The sequence below is a fragment of the Pangasianodon hypophthalmus genome, chromosome 26 (genome assembly GCF_027358585.1).
Source record: "Pangasianodon hypophthalmus isolate fPanHyp1 chromosome 26, fPanHyp1.pri, whole genome shotgun sequence".
In the NCBI taxonomy this organism is placed as follows: domain Eukaryota; kingdom Metazoa; phylum Chordata; class Actinopteri; order Siluriformes; family Pangasiidae; genus Pangasianodon; species Pangasianodon hypophthalmus.
The window spans coordinates 10,624,295-10,644,922 of NC_069735.1; the positions used below are offsets into that span (position 1 = coordinate 10,624,295).

Below are 20,628 nucleotides of genomic sequence, written 5' to 3' on the forward strand. Positions count from 1 at the left end.
CTTCTCTAACAAATCCATTTCAAATTAATTTTTCCAATTGGTCATGTCTAATCTAAATTTAGTTATATGATTTATTACGTTTCTAACTGTAAGATTCACTCTAAACCTTTCACCGAAACATTAATCTGGTCATAAAATCTCAACCTATACTCATTTGGTATAGACATGTAGACAAGAAAAAAAAAAAAAAAACATTGATGTGCTCTTGAATTTACATGGTCTTATCTCAAACTCACTACATAGTGCACTAGTATATCTTGGGAGTTGATCTTGTTTCAAAACCATGCCCCAGTTACAGTATAGTGCACTAGTTACAATCATGTCTGGAAACATGAAGACTCTATTGGCAAAGGATGGATGCACTTGTAATGAAAATGGAGGAGGGCTCAATTCCAGGGTACTAGCAGGAATTTAAGGTTAGCCTCCTGTCTACTCAGGGCATTTGGAGTTACCCCTCCTTTCCACAGGGATAGTAGAAATCCAGTGCGCTCATTTAATCCCACAATGCACTGCACATAAGGCTTGGTGACTCTACTTAGTACAGAGTACCCATAATACTCATGTGAATCTTGCACTTCCCAAACACTAGTGTTGCATTCTCACTTTGTAGTGCACTGCATGTCTAATAGGGAACAGATTGGGATTCAGCCTGAGTGTATAGTCTGTGAGAGTAAAACACAAGACACCTTTATTTAGAAATGTTATTTATTAAAGAAAAGAATGACAATGTCTGTTTCTCCCATTGTATAATATATCTATACATATGTATATAACAGACTCCACTGATGAGGAGAAGGAAGGTTCAGGGACAAAATCCAGACGTAAACCACTTCCTCTTTCCTCGAGACTGAATTACAAACCTAAAAATACTAGACAGAGTAATACAGTGACAACTGTTAGTTGCCTGTTACTTGGATGACTGAATTAGCCCATAGTGATCCATATGAAATCTGCAAAAGAGTGCAATTTGGGAGTCAAGCATCTCCACTCGCCCGTGTTCAGATCGTAAGAAGCGTGTGTGAAGTGAGGTATGCAAGCCTGCTGGATGAAACCAGAACACTTTTAACAGGAGGTTCGCTGTTGTGTCCATGGTGTCACAATTCATCATTCTCCATAGATTTATTTTACAAGGCGACAGGTTCACAAAGCATTGTGGGTAGCTTGAATTGAGTCATTTCAGGTGAAAATGTGGTGCCATTTAAAAAGGTCCAATCTGTACACTTCAGAATCAGGAGTGAATATATATATCTGCAATACATAAGTCACAGTCTGTTGATAAACTCACAAATATGGAAAGAAAAATGGTGAAGTTAACTACTCGAGCAGCTTTGGACTGATCTAGGAACAGCTTGTGCCTGTTTTTTTTTTTCTTTTTCTTTCTATTATGCTGTCAGATATGAAGCTTGCAGGACAAAGAAAGACCATGTTCAATGTTTAATGCTCTACAGGACATATTTGTCACATTCATGCATTCATTGTCGTTCATTACTTGCTTCATCCTGGTTTAAATTTCTTTAATTTCTTTATATTTTGTATATTTTATATTCTGGAGCTGTGTGTTGCTTTTATAAAATGGCGAAAATGTAAAACAATATGATAAAATCCAATGTTCAATATATAATTTAATATTTGCTATAAACAATTCTGTAGTCTGGTCACAGCGAGCTTTGGTTGCTAAGCAAAGATTAGGATATTTATTGCCAAAACAACATTTTAAGTTTTATTGGTTTAAAACCTGACGCATTAATACGGAATTCAGTTCTTGTGATGCGGTCACAGCTGTGCGTATATCAGATTTGACAACGGCTTCGCACACGGCTCGGATATAATCAAAAATAATTACTGCAGGATTGATGGGATTAAAAATCCCACAACAAGCTGATCCTAGATCATAGACTTGACATTAAGACTGAAGTAAAGCTGATTTCATATGTGCAACACAGGATATGTTTGCACAGTATTAGATTTATCTGTAGCACTGTGTTAAAATGGCTGCAGATTTTTCTCCAGCAAAACCATGAGGAGTTTAGTAAAAGTGGTTTTTTTTTTGCTGTAATTCCAAAAAAAAAAAAAAAGTCTTAACTGCCCTTAATATGCAGATGTGTAGAAAATAACTTGTTAAACAGTAACGGGGTTTGATAACAGACCTGTGAACCTGTGCTAAAAAGTTCCACGCTTCTAAAATCATTTGAAGATTTTCATTACAATCGGTGATGACGCATAAGTTAAAGGTTGAATTTTTATTTTATTCACATCTGTAGTAAGCTCTATACACTGACCACCTCCCATCATCAGCCTCCGTTATAAAAACACATCAACCCTAAGTGTAGAAGGTGGTTGGGTTAAATGTTGGAGCTGCGGCGCCCCCTGGTGGCCCCCAGCGAGGGGCGCAGGCGAGGGTCCCGGGCCTTGTAGTGCTCGTTGAAGTCTAGCCGGAAGCTGAGGAACTGCAGACTCTCATCCGAGCTGGTCATGAGCAGCCGTAAGAACTCCTGAACGATGCCCTGTGGGAAGAAGAAGAAGAGTGAGGGAGGAGAAAAGCAGATTCAAGAAGGAAGAACCAGGAAACAAATATTCTTTAATATTATTAAGCTTCATTTACTTTGAAACTGTACAAGATAATCAGGGGAGCTAGAAATTAATATTCTGGTATTAGAGCTCTGGTATTTGTATCATATTGAAAATGGAAATAAATTTGATTTCTATAATCTACTTAATAATAATAATAATAATAATAATAATAATAATTAAAGGTGATATGACAATTATAATAACTCTCATTTAACGTTTAATTTTCATGATCTTGTTGTCAATATAAAATATTTTTAAAACTTTTTACCAATTATTTATCATCTGCCATGGACAGTGGGTTTTTTTGGTGGTTAAACGTAACAAACTTTTCTGAGCACAAAGTTCTTGGCCTCTTAAGCCTTAAGTGAGAAGTAAATTGGAGGTGAGGGTGCTTTCACACTAATACTACTACAATACCAATAATGATACTACCATAACAATAATAAAACGAGTAATCATATATCATTATTAATAATATTAAAAATAACTTACATATTACAATGAAATATATTGAAGTTAATAATTTATTAACCATTATAATAATTCATTGTTTATATAGCACCTTTCATACATTTAAAGTCTGAAGTAAAAAAAAGTAAAAAAGTAAAAAAAAAAAAAAAAAAAAAAAAAAGACGACAAAAATAAAGAAACAAAAAAGGGATAAATAAATAATGGCAGTGACAGAAAGAAGACAATAACAATATAAAAAATATACACAATAAATGAGATAAATGAGAAATGCATACCGACTACAAGTACAACAATTTAGGTAATTTTTTAAAAATTATATTAACCCCTTTTTATATTTTAATATTAAAAAATGAATTAAAAAATATTTAATATACAGTACTGTGCAAAAGTCTTAGGCACATGCTAAGAAATGCTGTAGAGCAAAGATGACTTCAGAAGTATAAAGTATTACAGTAAACAGTAATAAATGAAACAAAGTCAATATTTGGTGAGACGACCATTTGGTTTAAAAAAAAAAAAAAAAACAAAAACAGTAGTCTCAGGTAGAGTTTGTGCAGTTTTATAAGGAAAGCTGTAAGTTTTACTTGCTTCTTATTTTTGCAGCAAAACCCAGCAGCCTTCATTATGTTTTTTGTCTGAAAAGTGTCTCTTATGTAATATGCTGCTTTCTTTACTTTCTTTACACAAACATTTCATTTTGTGCTGGAAAACTGCTGTTTGGAATCTAAAATGTTTTTGTACTGACTCCATTATGTAGAAGTCATCAAATAAAAATCTATAACAAAGTTTATACTTAAATAAAAAAAATACTACGCATTTTCGGATTTTATCTCATTTTTCTCACAGTTTAGTCATCGCCGATTTTTTTACCCATGAGCTTCCTCTGAAATACATGAAGCCATACACTACATCGTTTCATGCTCAAGCAGCAGTGAATTGCACGTAGAGCAGAATGCTATCTGCGTGATTTGCATGCCTTTGATTGCTTATAGTCCTTATCTCTTGGTCTTTCAGCCATGGATAGCTCTGGCTTCATCCGGACTCAAACTTATAACGAAACTTTCTTTTAATGAAAGAATATTTTTGCACTTCTTCTATGTGACTGCTCTGCATGTTAATGTTAGCTTCGCGGTATGAAAGAAGAAATATAAACAACAGAACAGTAATAAATGAAACCTGGCTGCACTGCTTTAAAACAATTATTATTAACGTTTAATTCACTTGCATGTTAATTAATTTTTAATTCATGTGAATTTTTAACTTGTTTTTGTTACAGAGACATCCACATCTCTTAAACCCAGTGCAATCAGTTAACAATAGTGTGTACTCTATGTACTATACACTAAAGTGTGTGTACATATCACAGCGAGTGAAGCGTGTGTGTGTCCTACCTGGTAGAAGTGTGTGAGCAGTCTGAGCTGAGAGCACATTTTTGGTATGGTGTCCTTAAACTCTTGCACTCGTCTGTTCTCTGCCGCTTCCTGCTCCGCCGTCACACCCCACTCGCCCTACACAAAACATACACACAACACACACCCCAATCAATAAAAACCAAAAATCTTTTTGATCCTAAAACTATTGGCAACACATTAATTAAGCGTAGCGCTTATAGGGCTACGTGACACGTTCATAACACCTTCATGTCAGCTTACACAAAGCTACTGAAACATTTCAATGCTTAAACTAACAGGCATCAGCTGAAAAAGACTGCTTGACAATTCTGATGAACCTGATTTAACACCTGAGTCATGTGACATAATTTTTTTGATATAAGGTCCAGGCAGACTTATGTGGAAAGAACAGCATACAGACGACCTTGTACCTCTGTTAAATCAAAGTCACATAATGATAATGACGTGATATAGCTTTGTATGGGAGGCTAACTGGAAAATTCATTAATAAATGTAAATGCTTCCAAAATATGTTATGCAGTGTCTCCTGAATTCCTGAACTCATCACCTGATGGTAATAACAACATTAAACATGCTATAACACTGTTGTGCTGTGAAGGTATTAATAGTGATGATGAACACACTGTAACAATAAGTTTATATCTATTCTCTGGCCTTTAGGTAAAGTGAGTTTAGGTAAAGTGAGTGCTTATAAGACTTTTAGGAATACTTGGGTATTTTATGTAAGCTATGGCAATGTAGTTAAAAATAATACATATTTTCTCTGGTCCTTAAATCTCCATAAACTATAATAACTATAGCTTCTATGTTAAACTTACAATCAACTGCAAAAGAAGAGTCAATCTATTTGAAATCACCGGAGGCCTCCTGACTGATCCTCTCGGATTTGCATCATACTTTCTGGAAATAATGTCACTATTCCCAAGAAAGAGTGTGCAAAATGTCAGGCTTGTGTCTGCATTAGTTTCTGAGATATAGATGCTTAAAAAGAGATATGGCCCAATTTTACTGGAGAACGAGTGCTATGGAAAAAGTTACCATAAGCCATTACTTTTGAACTATTCATGCTAGAGACATGAAATTTTCAGGGATTGTTGTCTAGTATAAGATGTCTTTACCTTCTAAAACTCCACAGTTGAATATTTGCCAGTTTATGGCCTGCTGAATATTGTTTTTTTTTTTTTTTTTTTTTTTTTTTAAATTGTGCTTTGGAGCAACTTTGGCCCTCTATATCTACACAGAAACACAGATCTTTCAAATTTTCATGTCTAGCACCCATAGTTAACATGATATGTAGGTGTATGTTATACATAGGTGTATGTCTGAAAGAAACTGTCTGATTTATGAGGTGTTAAAAATGGGAAAAAAGAAAGAAATCATTTTGCGCTTATATTTTAAATGCATATTGCCCATGTATCACCAGGTCTACCATAAAAGCATATATATATATATATATATATATATATATATATATATATATAGATGCTGGTACCAGACTATATTTATTAAGGTATCAAATATGCCATGTTTTACTACAAACAGAGATGCAAAATACAGAGGTATATTACCTATAATCACAAACCTGTGTAATCACAAAACTGTATCAGAAAAATGTATATATGTACATTGTGTCTAAACAGTTAATTTGTCTTTATGTCTACCATATTCTGTAAAAAAAAAAAAAAATAGTGTCAGGAACAATGTTGGGTTATTTTTGAGTTAAGACATTCTCTAGACGGGATTATATTTGGTAGAGGTGACATCAGATTTACAGACGCACCGATCAGAATTATCCATCTCAACTTTCCTCCTACCGCAGTAACTGAACTGTCTTCTTTCCTGCTCTCTCAGTCTCTTCCTGTCTGAGCATAAGCAAAACTGCATCTAGTTAGAATTTGTTTGCACAAGCATATTGTATCAGGGTTAAAATGAGCTTCACGTCTTCTCATTTAACTGCTTACCATCACACTGTAACAAGAAGCTTATTAGCCCTTTAGGATCAGATGAACATTTTCATATTAATAACATTGTGAGTTATTAATCACAATGTCTGTGTGTATGTGTGTGTGTGTGTGTGTGTGTCTGTGTGTGTGTCTGTGTGGAGGGGGGGGGGGCCTGGAGCCCATCCCATGGAGCTCGGGGCACGAGGCGGGGACACCCTGGACGGAGTGTAAACCCATCGCAGGGCACAATCGCACACACTCTTTCACACACTACGTACAATTTGGAAATGCTAACCACTAAACCACCATGCCCCCCCAAGATTTTATTAAAAAACATTGTTTTCAATGTGCCCATGTATACGTGAGTATTACCAAAATGTGTTAATTAGATAAATAAATACAGCATGTCCACCTTTTTACAAGTACTATGTAGGGCCACTCATCCCTTTTACCATTTAAAAATAGGTAGAGCTCTTTTACTAAAATAGTGTCTCTAATAGGCTAAAACTCTAACACAGCTCGTGTGAGCAGGATATAAGCCATTTAGGATAAAAAGGGTGTAATTAGATGGCTGAATTCTGAATTTGGTAAACTTGACACCCAATGTGAATCTTTTGCGGTTGATCAATGGTACATTCACCACAGAAGCTACAGCTTACATTAAGAAGTGACTTGACAAGTGCTTTAAGTCAAATGTTCCCAGACTCTAGTAAATGTACAGTTATTTATCTTTCAGCTTTCATTTCTGTTGCTCTCATGGTCTAGATGCTCTAGATTCACCTGGATGATTTACATGTGATATAATTAAAAAAAGAAACACAAATCACTTGACTACTAAGGAAAGTTACACTACGATACACTATAGATTCTGGAGCTTTAAGATTCGAAGGGCTCGAGAACGACCTTGGTGAGAAATGAAAAAACGGAGACAACCTTACACAGCACTTTCAAGTGGGGCCGCAATGTCCCTCGTCTGCTTCATGCTTTTCTTCCCCCATCGACTGCATCATAAATTAGCCTTCACTTTGGCCTTTCGGCTCGGAACTACTCATTACCCGTACGACCTCGCCAACACATTTACCTGAAAACCTTTTACTGTTACGCTCCCTCCATCACACACACGCACACACACCCTATAAAAAAAAAACAAAAAAAAACAGCACACTCTTCGCTTGTTTGTTTTTATAGCGCTCTTTACTGAAGCGCTAAAAATCGATAGCTACAGAAAACTGACACCTGAGCTTGTAAAAAGGTTTTTTTTTTTTTTTTATCCGCTGGCTTTCCAGACAGGTCCGAATGAAACAGTCGATCTGAGCTGAGCACTCTGTCTTCTCAGGGGAGAGGGGTACAAAGAGCTGCAGCGATGGCCTTGGTGTGTGTGCTTGTTACTGTTTTAGAAAACATATTGACTTCCTATTGACAAGATCTTTATTCACCATAAATATGACTCAGAGTCATATCCTGACCTTCATTTCTGAAGCCTAAGGGTCACTGATGATATACAAGTTTAAAGGTGCGGTAAGCAATATTTCATATTGATGGTTTATTGCTTGTCATTTAACAAATAAACAGGAGGTGAGATAATACCTAGAGATAATACCTCTAATTTTGTTACACCTTACTGCAGCTGTTTATTTCTAGCTCAGAAACATATTGAGCCGGGTGTCCTTATAGCTAGGTAGCTAGTCTCGGGATTGTTTACGTGTTTACAGCAGGAGCCTAGAAATCCCAAACCAAGTTGCGATGTTAAGCTAGCTAGCTATCTAGATTCTAATACTATCTAGGTTCTACGTTACCTAGTACCAAACAGCCTTTGGTGTATCAACAGCTGATTTACTGCTTCAGTTTATTTAATATTATTAGAAGTTTATGTTTAGTTAATGTACACCAACAATGCTAGTTTATTCAATAGCAAGTAGAGTGGTCAATTTTTCAATAATTAAAAATGTAGTTTTTAATTCATCTTAATGAGCGCCATATCATATGACCTTTGTGTAAACAACGTAGCTGATCACTTCGATGTTTTCAGCTATGGAAACTCCGACATAACGGAGGATACAAAGCAGAACTCTGTTACGGTTACAGCGTTGTTGTGTGAACCTTTTTTTTCCCCTTATACTCAGGATTGCCTTTTGCACTGATTTCTTTCTAATTTCAAAAAGCAATATGTGTTTAGCTTAACAGAATAACTATCTAGCCATCCAGTAAAGCATTAAAGGATAGGAAATATTGATAGGAATATCAAAATATTGATAGGAAATATTGTTTCCAGTATAGTTATTTGAAAAAACAGGCTCAATTCAAACTTATTATAGTTTAAATTTTTTGCTTCCTTCACCTTTAAAGTGCTCCTGAAATCATAATTGCTGATTCAGAGCTTTTTCTAGCTGTCCGTTAGTACGACAGTGTACTCTTCTGTTACTTCAATTAAATGTTCTTTAGAATGTACACTATAAGGCCAAAGGTTTGTGCACACCTGACCATAACACTCATATGTGCTTTTTGAACATCCCATTCCAGATTTAGTCTGTCCTTTGCCATTATAATAAGCTTCACTCTTCTGGGAAGGTTTTCCACTAGATTTTGGAGTGTGGCTGTGGGGATTTGAGCTCATTCAACCATAAGAGCATTAGTGAGGTCAGGCACTGATGTTGGTGAGGAGGTCTGGGGTTCAGTCGGTGTTCCAGTTCATCCCAAAGGTGTTCAGTGGAGTTGTGGTCAGGGCTCTGTGCAGGACACTCGAGTTCTTCCAGGCCAACCTTAACACACCGTGTCTTCATGGAGCTCGCTTTGTGCACAGGGGCATTGTCATGCTGGAACAGGTTTGGGCCTCTTAGTTTCAGTAAAGGGAAATTATAACGCTACAGCAAACAAAGTCATTCTATACAATTTTGTGCTTCCGACTTTGTGGCAACAGTTTGGGGAAGAAACACGTATGGACGCGATGGTCAGATGTCTACAAACTTATGGCCATATAGTGTATATGTCCCACCTTCAGTGGTGTGTCTTGGTTCTTTGTCTTCCTGCACACTATTCACTTTTCCAGCCATCCCTTAGTTGAGGAAAAATGGGTGGAGGTTACAGATTTGGAAGAGGGTGTGTTTTAAAAATTGGGGCTATTCAGTGGTGGAATGTTGCTACCTCAAATTGGTCGAGATGGTGATTTTGTCTTTATACACCATCGGGGCTTCTCCATCAGTAAGAGTAAGTAATAACATTTTATCTACCACTCAGATGGGTAAGATGTCTCCTGGAGATGATCCTGTGACTCTACAGCACCATCTGCACCACTGACGATTAACCTCAGCTCAAACACATACGGCATGAATCTGAAAACTCACAGCATCTCGTCGTCTAGGATATCATCCTTGTTAAAGTTGAGGGTGAAGCCGGCAGTGAGAAATCTTTCACAGTTGAAAAAACTTTTCTCTAAGCAACTGTCAAGTTTGTGTAGATTCGGATGCGAATGCAGTTGTGTAAATCAGTCAAGCACTATTTACATAATATATTGCTGGACTTTGGTTTTTATCAGAATTTGATGGGACTGTGAAAACCAGAGACACTGGTCTAAAGTCAATGATGGAGGAATGGTCAGGAGATGTTTAGAGACAGGAAAAAAGTCATTGTATTTTGATTTGTGTGACTAATGATACAGCTCTCTCTCGTTCTCTCTGTACCTCTTCCTCTCTGCGTCTCTTGTTGTCCTCGTACTGCACTCGGAGCTGCAGTTCCTCCAGCGCTGAGCGGTACAGAGCGTTCTGCGCGTTCTGGAACTCGATTATCTGGTCAAACACAGCCCGCAGCTGGTTCAACAAAGACTGCGCTCAGAGAGAGAGAGAGAGAGAGAGAGAGTGAGAGAGAGAGAGAATAAGACGTGAATAAGGGAGAACAAAAGAGCGCGATTCAGTCTTTCCTCTGCATTCATGTCAGTCATGTGCTGCTGGTGTCTAGACTGTTAAGTTCACTTCCTTATTTCAAGTGTTTCAGCCTTTTTTGCATGTGTGTGTGTGTGTGTGTGTGTGTGTGTGTGTGTCCTACCCTGCTGTTGGAGTCCAGGAGGCAGCGAGAGATGATGGTATCGAGGAACACCTCATGGGCTGCTATGATGTGATCCAGATCCTGAGCCTGCTGCACCTTATTCCACAGCTCATCCCACGAACATTCCAACACCTACACACACGACACACACACATACACACACACACACAGAGACAAATATAGACATAGAGAGAGACAGAGTGAGAGCTAGTGTCAGATAGACAGATAAAAACAGAGACAGACACACAGACAGATAGAGACACACAGATACAATACATACAGATGCGCACGCACACACACTGAGAGAAGCACAGACACACACACACAGATACAGACAGAAACAAAGCAAGTGTGAGACAGACAGAAATGCAGACAGACAGACAGACAGACACAGACACACAGACGAAGAGAGTGAGCGACAGATACAGACAGACAGGCAGACACAAACACACAGACAGACACAGAGAGTGTGAGACAGACACACACAGACAGACAGGTATGCACACAGACACACAGTAAAGCCTTCAAACCAAACAAGTCTGAGCAACAGACATCTCCTATCTTATCACAACTGAGTGTTTTTGCCGTGTCTGTCTAACTGGTTAAAATATTATCATCAGTTATTAAAGAGTACTATTTTTATTTATTTATTTTTTTGGATATACAACTATAATGCTTTAGGAGCACACAAGCTGCACAGTAAACTACAGAGGGGCAAAGAAAGGGCGAGAGAAATAGAGATATACGAGAGAGAGAGAGAGAGAGAGAGAGAGAGAGAGAGAGAGACTGGCCTCGAATGTGATGTAGTACTGCATCTGGTGGATGAAATGGACCATCTCTGAGGCCAAGATGTGACACTGATGCAGCACTCCAGACAGCTCTGTGAACACACACACACACACACACACACACACACACACACACATACAGGTTATAGTAGGAGGTTATTGTGCAGACCCACAGAAGGACAAAAGAAGTCTGAATTGTCTGTTTTGCTGAGGGGAATTGCCTGTGGTCCTCAAATAAAACCAGAATCGTAAACAGTAAAATGTGGATTTAAAAATAATATTTCCTTGGAAAATATAAATATTATGGATTCCTGCAATCTGTTCTGACAGATCACTGCGCTACAGCGCTCACCCGGCATGCTCTTCAGCAGCTTGGCATTGCACATCTGGCTCTTCCAGATGTCAGTCAGGATATACTCCATCCGCTTGGCTCTCCACAGGAAGTTGAACACCCGCAGGTAGTGGCTCATACACTCGCGAGTGAACACCTGGCACGAGGAGAGCACATAAATACACAGCGGCACGCACGGAGCCCGATATAGAGCCGTCAGTTTCCGTCAGTTTCCGTCAGCAACAGAAAAATAAACATGTGAGTAACAAGCTGTTCCACACAGAGCAGACTGTTTATTCTCCACTACAGTGATGATGATGAAAACAAAAGACACAATAACATTCCTGAAGTACAGCTCAGTACATCTTTTCAAGCAGTCAGAGGAAACGGAGCTTGTTACCGTGGCGATAGGTCCATCAACGTGATAGTCCAGGCTGAAAACATCCCAACCCGTGTCACCTGGAGACACCTGAAACAGGAAATAAAGTAGCAGAGGATTGCGATGAACAACAAGAACGGGCATTCATCCTGAAACACACGTCCACATCTGTCTATACATGAGAGGTGGAGGAGGTGAAGGAAGGAAAGGAAGGGAGGGAAGGAAGAAAGAAAAGAAATGAAAGGGAGACAAAGACAGGAAAGAGGATAAGGAAGGGAGGAAATTAGGGAAAGGAAGGGAGGGAAGGGAAAGAAGGAAGAAAAGGAAGGAGGAAGGAAGGGAAGTAAAAAAAGGAAGGAGGATAGAAGGAGGAAAAGGAAGGGGGAAGGGAGCGAGGGAAAGGAGAGAAGGAAGGAAATGAGGGAAGGAAGAGAGGGAGAAGAAAAAGGAAAGAAAGGACAGGAAAGAAAGTAAGAGGAGGAGGATAAGGAAGGAGAAGAAGGAGGAAAAAGGAAGGGGGAAGGGGGGAAGGAGAGGAGAGAATGAAAGAGAAAAGGAAGGAAAGGAGGGAATGAAGGGAGGGACGGGGGGGAAAGAAAGGGAGGAAAGGAACAAAAGGAAGGTAATGATGGGAGAAAAGGAAAGAAAAAAGGAAAGGAAGAAAGAAAGGAAATAGAAGAGAATTAAAGACTAAAGCCTTTTTGAAAAGAATAAAAAGTAACTGAATTTTAAAAAATGTAAAGGAAAGAAACAAAGGAAGGAAGGAAGGAAGGAAGAAAGGAAAGCAGTGAAACAGAGGGACAAACACAAAAAAGGTAAAAAAAAATTAACAAAAGAAAATAATAAATGGGGAAAAAAGAATTAAAACAGAAAAAAAGAATATCAGAAAGACAAAGAGAAAAATGAAAAGGAATGAGACAGAAAGTAAGAGACAGAAATAAATCAATGGCAAAAACAGAAAAGGAAATGAAAAGTGTACACACATAAGATAAATAACTCAATCTAAAATAAAGAACGATGCGTGTTTGCTTGGTACAGAGACACATTCGGATCAGAAGCAGTGCAGAACTCTGACCTCCAGTAGCCGGACGTCCAGCCTCTTCAGGATGTCAGGACTGTCGAACTGCGCGTTAGTCGCTCGGACCGCCGTCTCCAGTATTCCCGTCAGGTTGTGCTGGTACAGCGTGGTGGCGGCGCGGGCCAGCTCCGGCCTGACACACAACACACCGCCGCATTAGATGAAATCTGGTTGTCTTTACAAGTCTTTTTTTTCGGCTATGCTTTTCATCTCGCTAAACTGGAAGTGCTCATAGTGCAGAGGAAGCATTAGAGCTCAGAGCCTGATGGATGTTATCTAAAGTGAAATTACAACTCCTACAGCACGCAGCTTTATCCAGGCACAGTGCAGACTGTAAGAAGCACAGGCAGCGCAAAAAGTAGATATTTTAAAGCAAAAACAGATCCTGAGAGTGAATTTTAATGTTTTACAATTTAGAGGAAAAACAGAGAGCTTACATAATAAGGGAGAAAAGAGTGTGTGTGCTGTGCATGTGGTGTGTGTGTGGTGTATGTGTGATGTGTGTGTGCAGTACGTGTGATGTGTGCACACAGTGTATGTGCATGGTGTATGTGTGATGTGTGTGCATGTGCAGTGTGTGTGATGTGTGTGTGCAGTGTGTGTGTGCAGTGTATGTTTGTGTGTGTGTGTGTGTGCAGTGTATGTGTGCAGTGTATGTGTGCAGTGTACGTGTGATGTGTGTGCATGTGCAGTGTATGTGTGCAATGTGTGTGTGTGTGTGTGTGTGTGTGTGTGCAGTGTGTGTGTGCAGTGTATGTGTGCAGTGTGTGTGTGATGTGTGTGCATATGCAGTGTATGTGTGCAGTGTGTGTGTGCAGTATGTGTGTGTGATGTGTGTGCATGTGCAGTGTATGTGTGCAATGTGTGTATGTGTGTGTGTGTGTGTGTGTGTGCAGTGTATGTGTGCATTGTGTGTATATGTGTGTGTGTGCAGTGTATGTGTGCAGTGTGTGTGTGTTCAGTGTGTGTGTGATGTGTGTGCATGTGCAGTGTGTGTGTGCAGTGTATGTGTGCAGTGTGTGTGCAGTGTATGTGTGTAGTGTACGTGTGATGTATGTGTGCACTCACTTGAGCAGGTCCATCAGATGTCTGATGAAGTCTCCCTGGCCCAGCAGCAGGTATCTCCTCATGGCCTGCAGGTGCTCGAGCAGTTGGTAGTTCTTATTCAGCACGTCCAGCAGGTACTTACTGGTCTCGAAGTAGGCAGCGTCGATCTTACTCTGGAACGCCCCCTCCAGATCCGTGAACAGCTCGGCCGCTGAGAGGAGAAGAAAACAGAGAGAAGCGTCACGTGTGTGTTATTCAGTTTTCAGTGTAACAGGGAATTTGCTTGAACATGTAGACGGCTCTGTTTATGTGGAAACTGTAGAACAGCTCAGTGAGCCTTCAGCTGGAAAACTCCAGCTCCAACAGCCGCGACAATAATCTACATCAATAATCTACATCAATAATCTACATCAATAATCTACAATAATCTACTACGATAACCTACAACGATAATCTACAATAATCTAAAACAATAATCTACAACAATAATCTCCTACAATAGTCTACAACAATAATCTACAACAATAATCTCCTACAATAATCTACAACAATAATCTCCTACAATAATCTACAACAATAATCTACAACAATAACCTACTGCAATAATCTCCTACAATAATCTCCTACAATAATCTCCTACAATAATCTACAACAATAATCCACTATAATAATCTACAACAATAATCTCCTACAATAATCTCCTACAATAATCTACAACAATAATCTCCTACAATAATCTCCTACAATAATCCACAACAATAATCTACAACAATAACCTACTGCAATAATCCCTACAGGAACGTTCAATATAATAAATAATAACACTGAATTCATAAAATGCACAACACACCAACACCTGAATATCAGCCTGCTTTAGGTACTTATTGATAAGCAAGTTAGAAAGAAAGAAAGACCACAACTAGCAGATCAACAAAAAGGAAAAGGAAAGAATGAAAGCAAAAGAAAGAAAGCAAGACAAAGGCAAAATTAATGAAAAAGAAAGAAAAAAAGACAAATAAATTTGTCCTCTGTATGTCAGCATGATTATACTTTATACATTATAGAGAGAGACGGGAATAAAGAAAGAAAAATGAAAAGACAGATAGAGAAAAAGAGAAAAAAGAGAGTGAAAAAGAGTGAGAGAAAAAAGAGAAAGAGAGAGAAAGAAAGATTTAGATTTTTAACAATACTTTATTAAAATCATTTTCTGTCATACAAGACAAAGAAAGAAAGAAAGAAAGAGAGAAAAAGAGAGAGAGAGAGAGAGAGAGAAAGAGAGAGAAAGGGAAAGAGAGAGAGAAAGAGAGAAAAAGAGACAGAGAGAGAGAGAGAGAGAGAGAGAAAAAGAGACAGAGAGAGAGAAAGAGAGAGAAAAAGAGAGAGAGAGAGGGATAAAGAAAGACAGAGGTAGCGAGCACATGGAGAGAAAACTCTGGAAACACACACAAGGTCACGGCGGAAGGCATTAAGTGCATGAACTCATCTGCGCTAAATTGAGCCGGCGTCGATACACACGCTAAACACGAGCGATCCAAAAGTCCACTCTCCTCCTCCAGATCAATCCCTCTCTCCCCATTTCCATCCATCGCTAACCCCAGCTCCCCCTCTCTCATCTCATTAGCTCTCCGTTATCTCCACAGTCGTCCAGCAGCAGCGCTTTAACAAGGACAAATGCTCCTATTCTCAGAGACATTAGCGTGCGCTTTTACCGTCTTTGGGTGAGTCGGCAGATTTGGAGGCAGGCGGGATTTTGCCGGGCGGCGTCCTGTCGTGGCACACCTGATGCAGGAAGTTAATGGATTTGCCGATGAGCAGGACCTGGTGCGACATTGGAGAGGAAATCAGGAGTGGAGTTAAATGTAGGAGAGAGATGGTACAGTGTGTACAGTGTGCAATAACGCTGAGAGACACTACACATGACTAACATCAGCTCCAATCTCAGCTCCGATCTCAGCTCTAATCTCAGCTCCGCCATCAACAAGACCCTTAACCTCTCCGCTCCAGAGGTGCTGTAGCACGGCTGACCCTTGACCTCTGACCCCAACTCCTAACAAGCTACGATACACAAAGCACTGTACTGTACCCACATATCTGACTCTCTTCCTTCTTTCTTTCTGCCTTTTACTGGTCTTTCCTTCTTTCTTTCTGCCTTTCTTTCTTTCTTGGTCTTTCTTTCTTTCTTTCTTTCTTTACCGATCTGTCTGTCTGTCTGTCTGTCTGTCTTTCTTTCTTTCTTTCTTTACTGGTCTTTTCTTCTGTCTTTCTTCACTGGCCTTTCTTTACCAGTCTTTCTTTCTTTCTTTCCTTCCTTCCTTCCTTCCTGGTCTCTCTTTCTTTCTTGGTCTGTCTTTCCCTCTTTCTTCCTATTACTTAAGTTATTTGTTTCTTTATTTGTTTATTTCCTAAAGACCAACATGCCACACCTTCTTATCCGTTTATAGTTACACTTACATTACTTACTTTACGCAGTCATTCTCTTTTCTCTTCAAGTTAATAAGACAAACAAACAGCTTCTTACTGAGAAATCACAGCATCCCTGTGAATGATCTGCTCCTATAGAGACGATGGAGAAACCTGGGATCTGCCCTGCAGTCAGCGCTACTGTCAGAGCTGCTGTTATAGGAAACTAATCAACACCTTCTGACCAATCAGAAGAGCCTGCTGTGCTGTGAACAGCTTTACAGTACAAGATGTGATTAGGCTACAGTGCTGAGATATGAGATGCTTCAATAGTCCCTCAGTGATGATGGAGTCATGTGAAAAGCAGACATACAGAGTGTGTAAAAAGTGCGTGTGTGTGTGTGAGAGAGAGAGAGAGAGAGAGAGAGAGAGAGAGAGAGAGGTGCAGGATGAAGGATGTTGTGTTGAAATACTGTAACAGTGTGTGTAATAGATTTGTGTTGGAGTGTGAATAGGAGCTTTACCTTCCTGGCCTGATCCATGGTTATGAAGGAAGGAATCATCGACTTCCTCAGAGAGTATTTATCGTGCCACAATCTGTCTGTCTTTACTGTTGGATCAGATGCTACAAAAAACTACACACACACACACACACACACACACACACACACACAGTGAGAAGCTTAAACACACAGACTTTGTCCATCCTGGGACAGAAATTATTCGTACATACATACATATACACACACACCAGTAAACACCCAACAATAATACACACTATGATTATTATTATCATCATCATCATCATCATCATCATTATTATTATTATTATTATTATTATTATTATTATTTTGATAGAAGAACTATTTTAACTAGCACCTCCCCACACTCTTACACACTTGCACAATATCTAACTGCCTTGTTTACAAGTATGTTCACATTATTTTTCATACCGAGACAAGTCAACCCCTCCCCCAATCCCCCGACACTCCCCCCAATAGATTTTCATTAGATTCTCTCTCTTTATTTTGCACTGTGTTACAATATATTATTGTATTGATGGTTATATGTGAATGTTGGTCTTTTTGCCATTACTGTAACGCTGTAATTTCCCTCAGGACCAGTAAAGTTTCTATCTACACGGTATTGCTGAGACATTCTCGCAGCTCACTAATAACAAATCAGAACATTGCTTCTGATCACAGCACAAGTCAGTGCTATAGAAAGGACTGCCTGACTTTCCAAACGCAGTTACAAAGACAGAGAGAGAGACAGAGAGAGAGAGAGAGAGAGAGAGAGAGAGAGGAGGAGACAGCAAGCTTGCGAGCACTACATCAGGCTTCTTCTTCATTATGACTTGACATTAAAATGCTCTGCCATAAGAATAATGATCACGGGCTAAACTAAGAGCTCATAAAGCTTGTAAAGCGCCCTGGCAGAGTGCTCCATCAGCAGCACGGCTCCTGCCATCCCTCCGCCCACCGACCAATCACCTGCCTGCTACACCACCGATTATGTCAGCGCTGTGATGAAGGAGAGAGAGAGAGAGGGAGCGAGAGAGAGAGGTCGTGCTAACAGCGTGATGTAATGCACAATTAATGATACACATGAAGGAGCTGACTGTGTGTCTGTACAGTGGGTGCAAATAGTTTTGCTTATTGACAGAGACTTTCACTATAAAGCAAAAGAAAGCAAAGAAGGAAAACAATGATGAAGGGGGAATAAAAGAAAAACAAAACAAACATTTAAGGCAGACAAGAAAAGAGCACATGAAAGAGAAATAGAGGGAAAAGGCAGAAGTGAAGAAAGAAACAAAACAGAAAGAAAGAAACAAACAAAATCAAAAAGGCAAGTAAGAAAGTAAGGAAGCAAGAAAGAGTTAAAATGACAGACAAAGGAAAAACAAAAAGTAAACAATAGAAAGTAAGGAAAGGGCAGATGAAAATAAGTAAATGGAAAGAAACAACACGGAAAGAAAAAAGAAAATACAAGAAGAGAAATAAAAAAGGAAAAAAGCAAAAAATGGAAGTGACAGAAAGAAAAAGCCCAAAAGGAAAAAAAAATATTAGAAAGAAAGAAAGAAAGAATTAAAAAAGTGAAAAAGAAATCAAGAAAGAAAATAAGGGAGCAAGAAAACAAAGAAAAACAAAAAGTACAAAAACAAAGTGGAAAGTCACAGAAAATACAAAAAAAAAAAGGACAAAAAAAAAAAGCCACAAAAAAAGGAGACTACAATAAAAAACGCACAGAAATTCAAAAGAAAACAGAAGCAAAAAGAAGTAAACAACAAAAAGAAATAAAAAATACAGACATTACATGAAATATAAAAAAAAAAAAATAGAAGGAAACAAAGAAAGACCAAAAGTAACAGTCAAATATAAAGAAAAAGAAAATAAAAACAAAGGAAGGAAGCAATACAGACGGCAAGACGGAAAGTGCGATAAAGAAAGAAAAAGACAATGCATTAGCACTGTAGTGTGTGTTCTCATTCAGGTGTGTGTGCGCGTGTGTGTGTGTGTGCACCATGAGCTATTACAGTCTGAGGAGACCGCTCTGTCTCTAAATGGCCCTGCGTGTATAAAAAGGAGAACACTCACTTCCTTTCTGCAGCTTTCTACTGCATAAGGCTGAGTTAGCAGACTTCATGCTCTAAAAATCATAAACGTCAGACCTTTCAACAAAACTCTGTGGATAAAATAAAAATACTGCACTTTTCAAGAGCTACATAAGAGGAAAGTGGGACAGAACAGGGACGAGGAAATGCAGTGACGTGCATTCTGACCTCATGGTACGTGTCCTCGAGCTCTCCGTCGTAGATCCAGCGGTACAGGAAGTTGAGGATGGGGTGTGACACCAGGCCGAGGATGTGCTGGACTAGCGCTCTCATATGAGGGTCTCCGGTCTTACCGTAGGCGTGCACGGCGGAGGCGAGCTCCCCTCCCTTACGCCCTGACACAGACAAGGACGTAATATATAATAAGGATTCTTTTTCAGGTCCAGTGGAAGAGTTCATTATGGTAATATGCTAAAACAAGGCAAAGTTAGCATGCTTGCACTTGAACAGCTTGCATTTGTAATTAGCAACATTAGCATTCTGTAACACACTGCATGGAGTGTTCGGAGCTGACCTTGGCAGTAGTCGACAAGTGCGGCGAGGGTCTTGAGGCGAATTTTAGGGTCATACGTCCACACGAGGAGTCTTCTTAGAGTCAGGGTGCTCTCCAATCCAACATTTACTCCCTGGTCATCCTCTAACTGCAGCTACACACACATACACATACACACACACACACACACACACACACACAAAAGAGTCAATATACTGAAATGTCGTATGTCTGTCTGTTGAAGTGTGTCTGGTCTTGCTAGTTAGTTTACCTGTGAATGCAGTACTGACAGTAGCCTGTAATACTCCTTCAGCTCCTGGTGTAAAGATGCACAGAAACTCTGCAAAAAAAAAAAAAAAAAGTTTTATTTTCATCAGTGAGTAAACATCTAACTAACTCCAGCCTGCTAACTCTTATTACATAAGAAAGCGGCAAAGACATAATTTAGAGTTTAGCTACAAAGGAGAGAGTGATTGGCTTTGATAGAGGTAACTAGCTAACATCTTCTGTGCTTGAGGAGGAATGGAAGGAAGGAGAAAATGATAGGAATAAAATGAAAAAGGAAGATAGAAAGACAGAAACAAATACAAAGAAAAATCAGAAACAGAACAATCAGAAAAAAAAAAAAACAGAAACAAACACACATACAAACACGGAAAAAAACTGAAACAGGCAGAAACAAACACAGACTGAAACAACAGGAACAGACAGACAGAAACAATCACAGACAAGTATCAGAAAAACAAGTGGAAAACAAGACAGAAATACCTCTAAAAACATAGGGACAGAAACAACAGGAATGGACAGAAAAATACAAACACAGACAAAAAAACACAGACCGACAGAAACAACAGGAACAGACAGACAATCACAGACAAGTATCAGAAAACAGAAAGAGAAAAAACAAAACAGAAAAAACTCAAAACAGAGAGAGACAGAAACAAAAACAGACAGAAACATCACATACCAAAAAAAAAAAATAAAATCAGAAAACAGAAAGAAAACAGAAAGAGAAAAAACAAAACAGAAAAAACTCAAAACAGAGAGAGACAGAAACAAAAAC

The 20,628-nt window shown here is 39.0% G+C and overlaps 1 protein-coding gene across 1 annotated transcript in view; it reads right to left on the reverse strand.

Moving 5' to 3' along the window:
• Positions 1-687: 687 nt before the first annotated feature.
• tubgcp3 (tubulin, gamma complex associated protein 3) overlaps positions 688-20,628 on the reverse strand; it is a 32,715-nt gene continuing 12,774 nt past the window's right edge. The window contains exons 9-22 of the mRNA XM_026932230.3: positions 19,837-19,905; positions 19,587-19,719; positions 19,241-19,407; positions 16,983-17,093; positions 15,768-15,876; positions 14,080-14,269; positions 13,009-13,144; positions 11,955-12,023; positions 11,576-11,711; positions 11,227-11,315; positions 10,436-10,567; positions 10,075-10,215; positions 4,434-4,550; positions 688-2,504 (exon numbers count right to left, since the gene is read on the reverse strand). Of these exons, the coding sequence (XP_026788031.1) occupies positions 2,343-2,504; positions 4,434-4,550; positions 10,075-10,215; positions 10,436-10,567; positions 11,227-11,315; positions 11,576-11,711; positions 11,955-12,023; positions 13,009-13,144; positions 14,080-14,269; positions 15,768-15,876; positions 16,983-17,093; positions 19,241-19,407; positions 19,587-19,719; positions 19,837-19,905 (1,761 nt within the window). The 3' untranslated portion in view covers positions 688-2,342. The remainder of the gene's footprint in view (positions 2,505-4,433; positions 4,551-10,074; positions 10,216-10,435; positions 10,568-11,226; positions 11,316-11,575; positions 11,712-11,954; positions 12,024-13,008; positions 13,145-14,079; positions 14,270-15,767; positions 15,877-16,982; positions 17,094-19,240; positions 19,408-19,586; positions 19,720-19,836; positions 19,906-20,628) is intronic.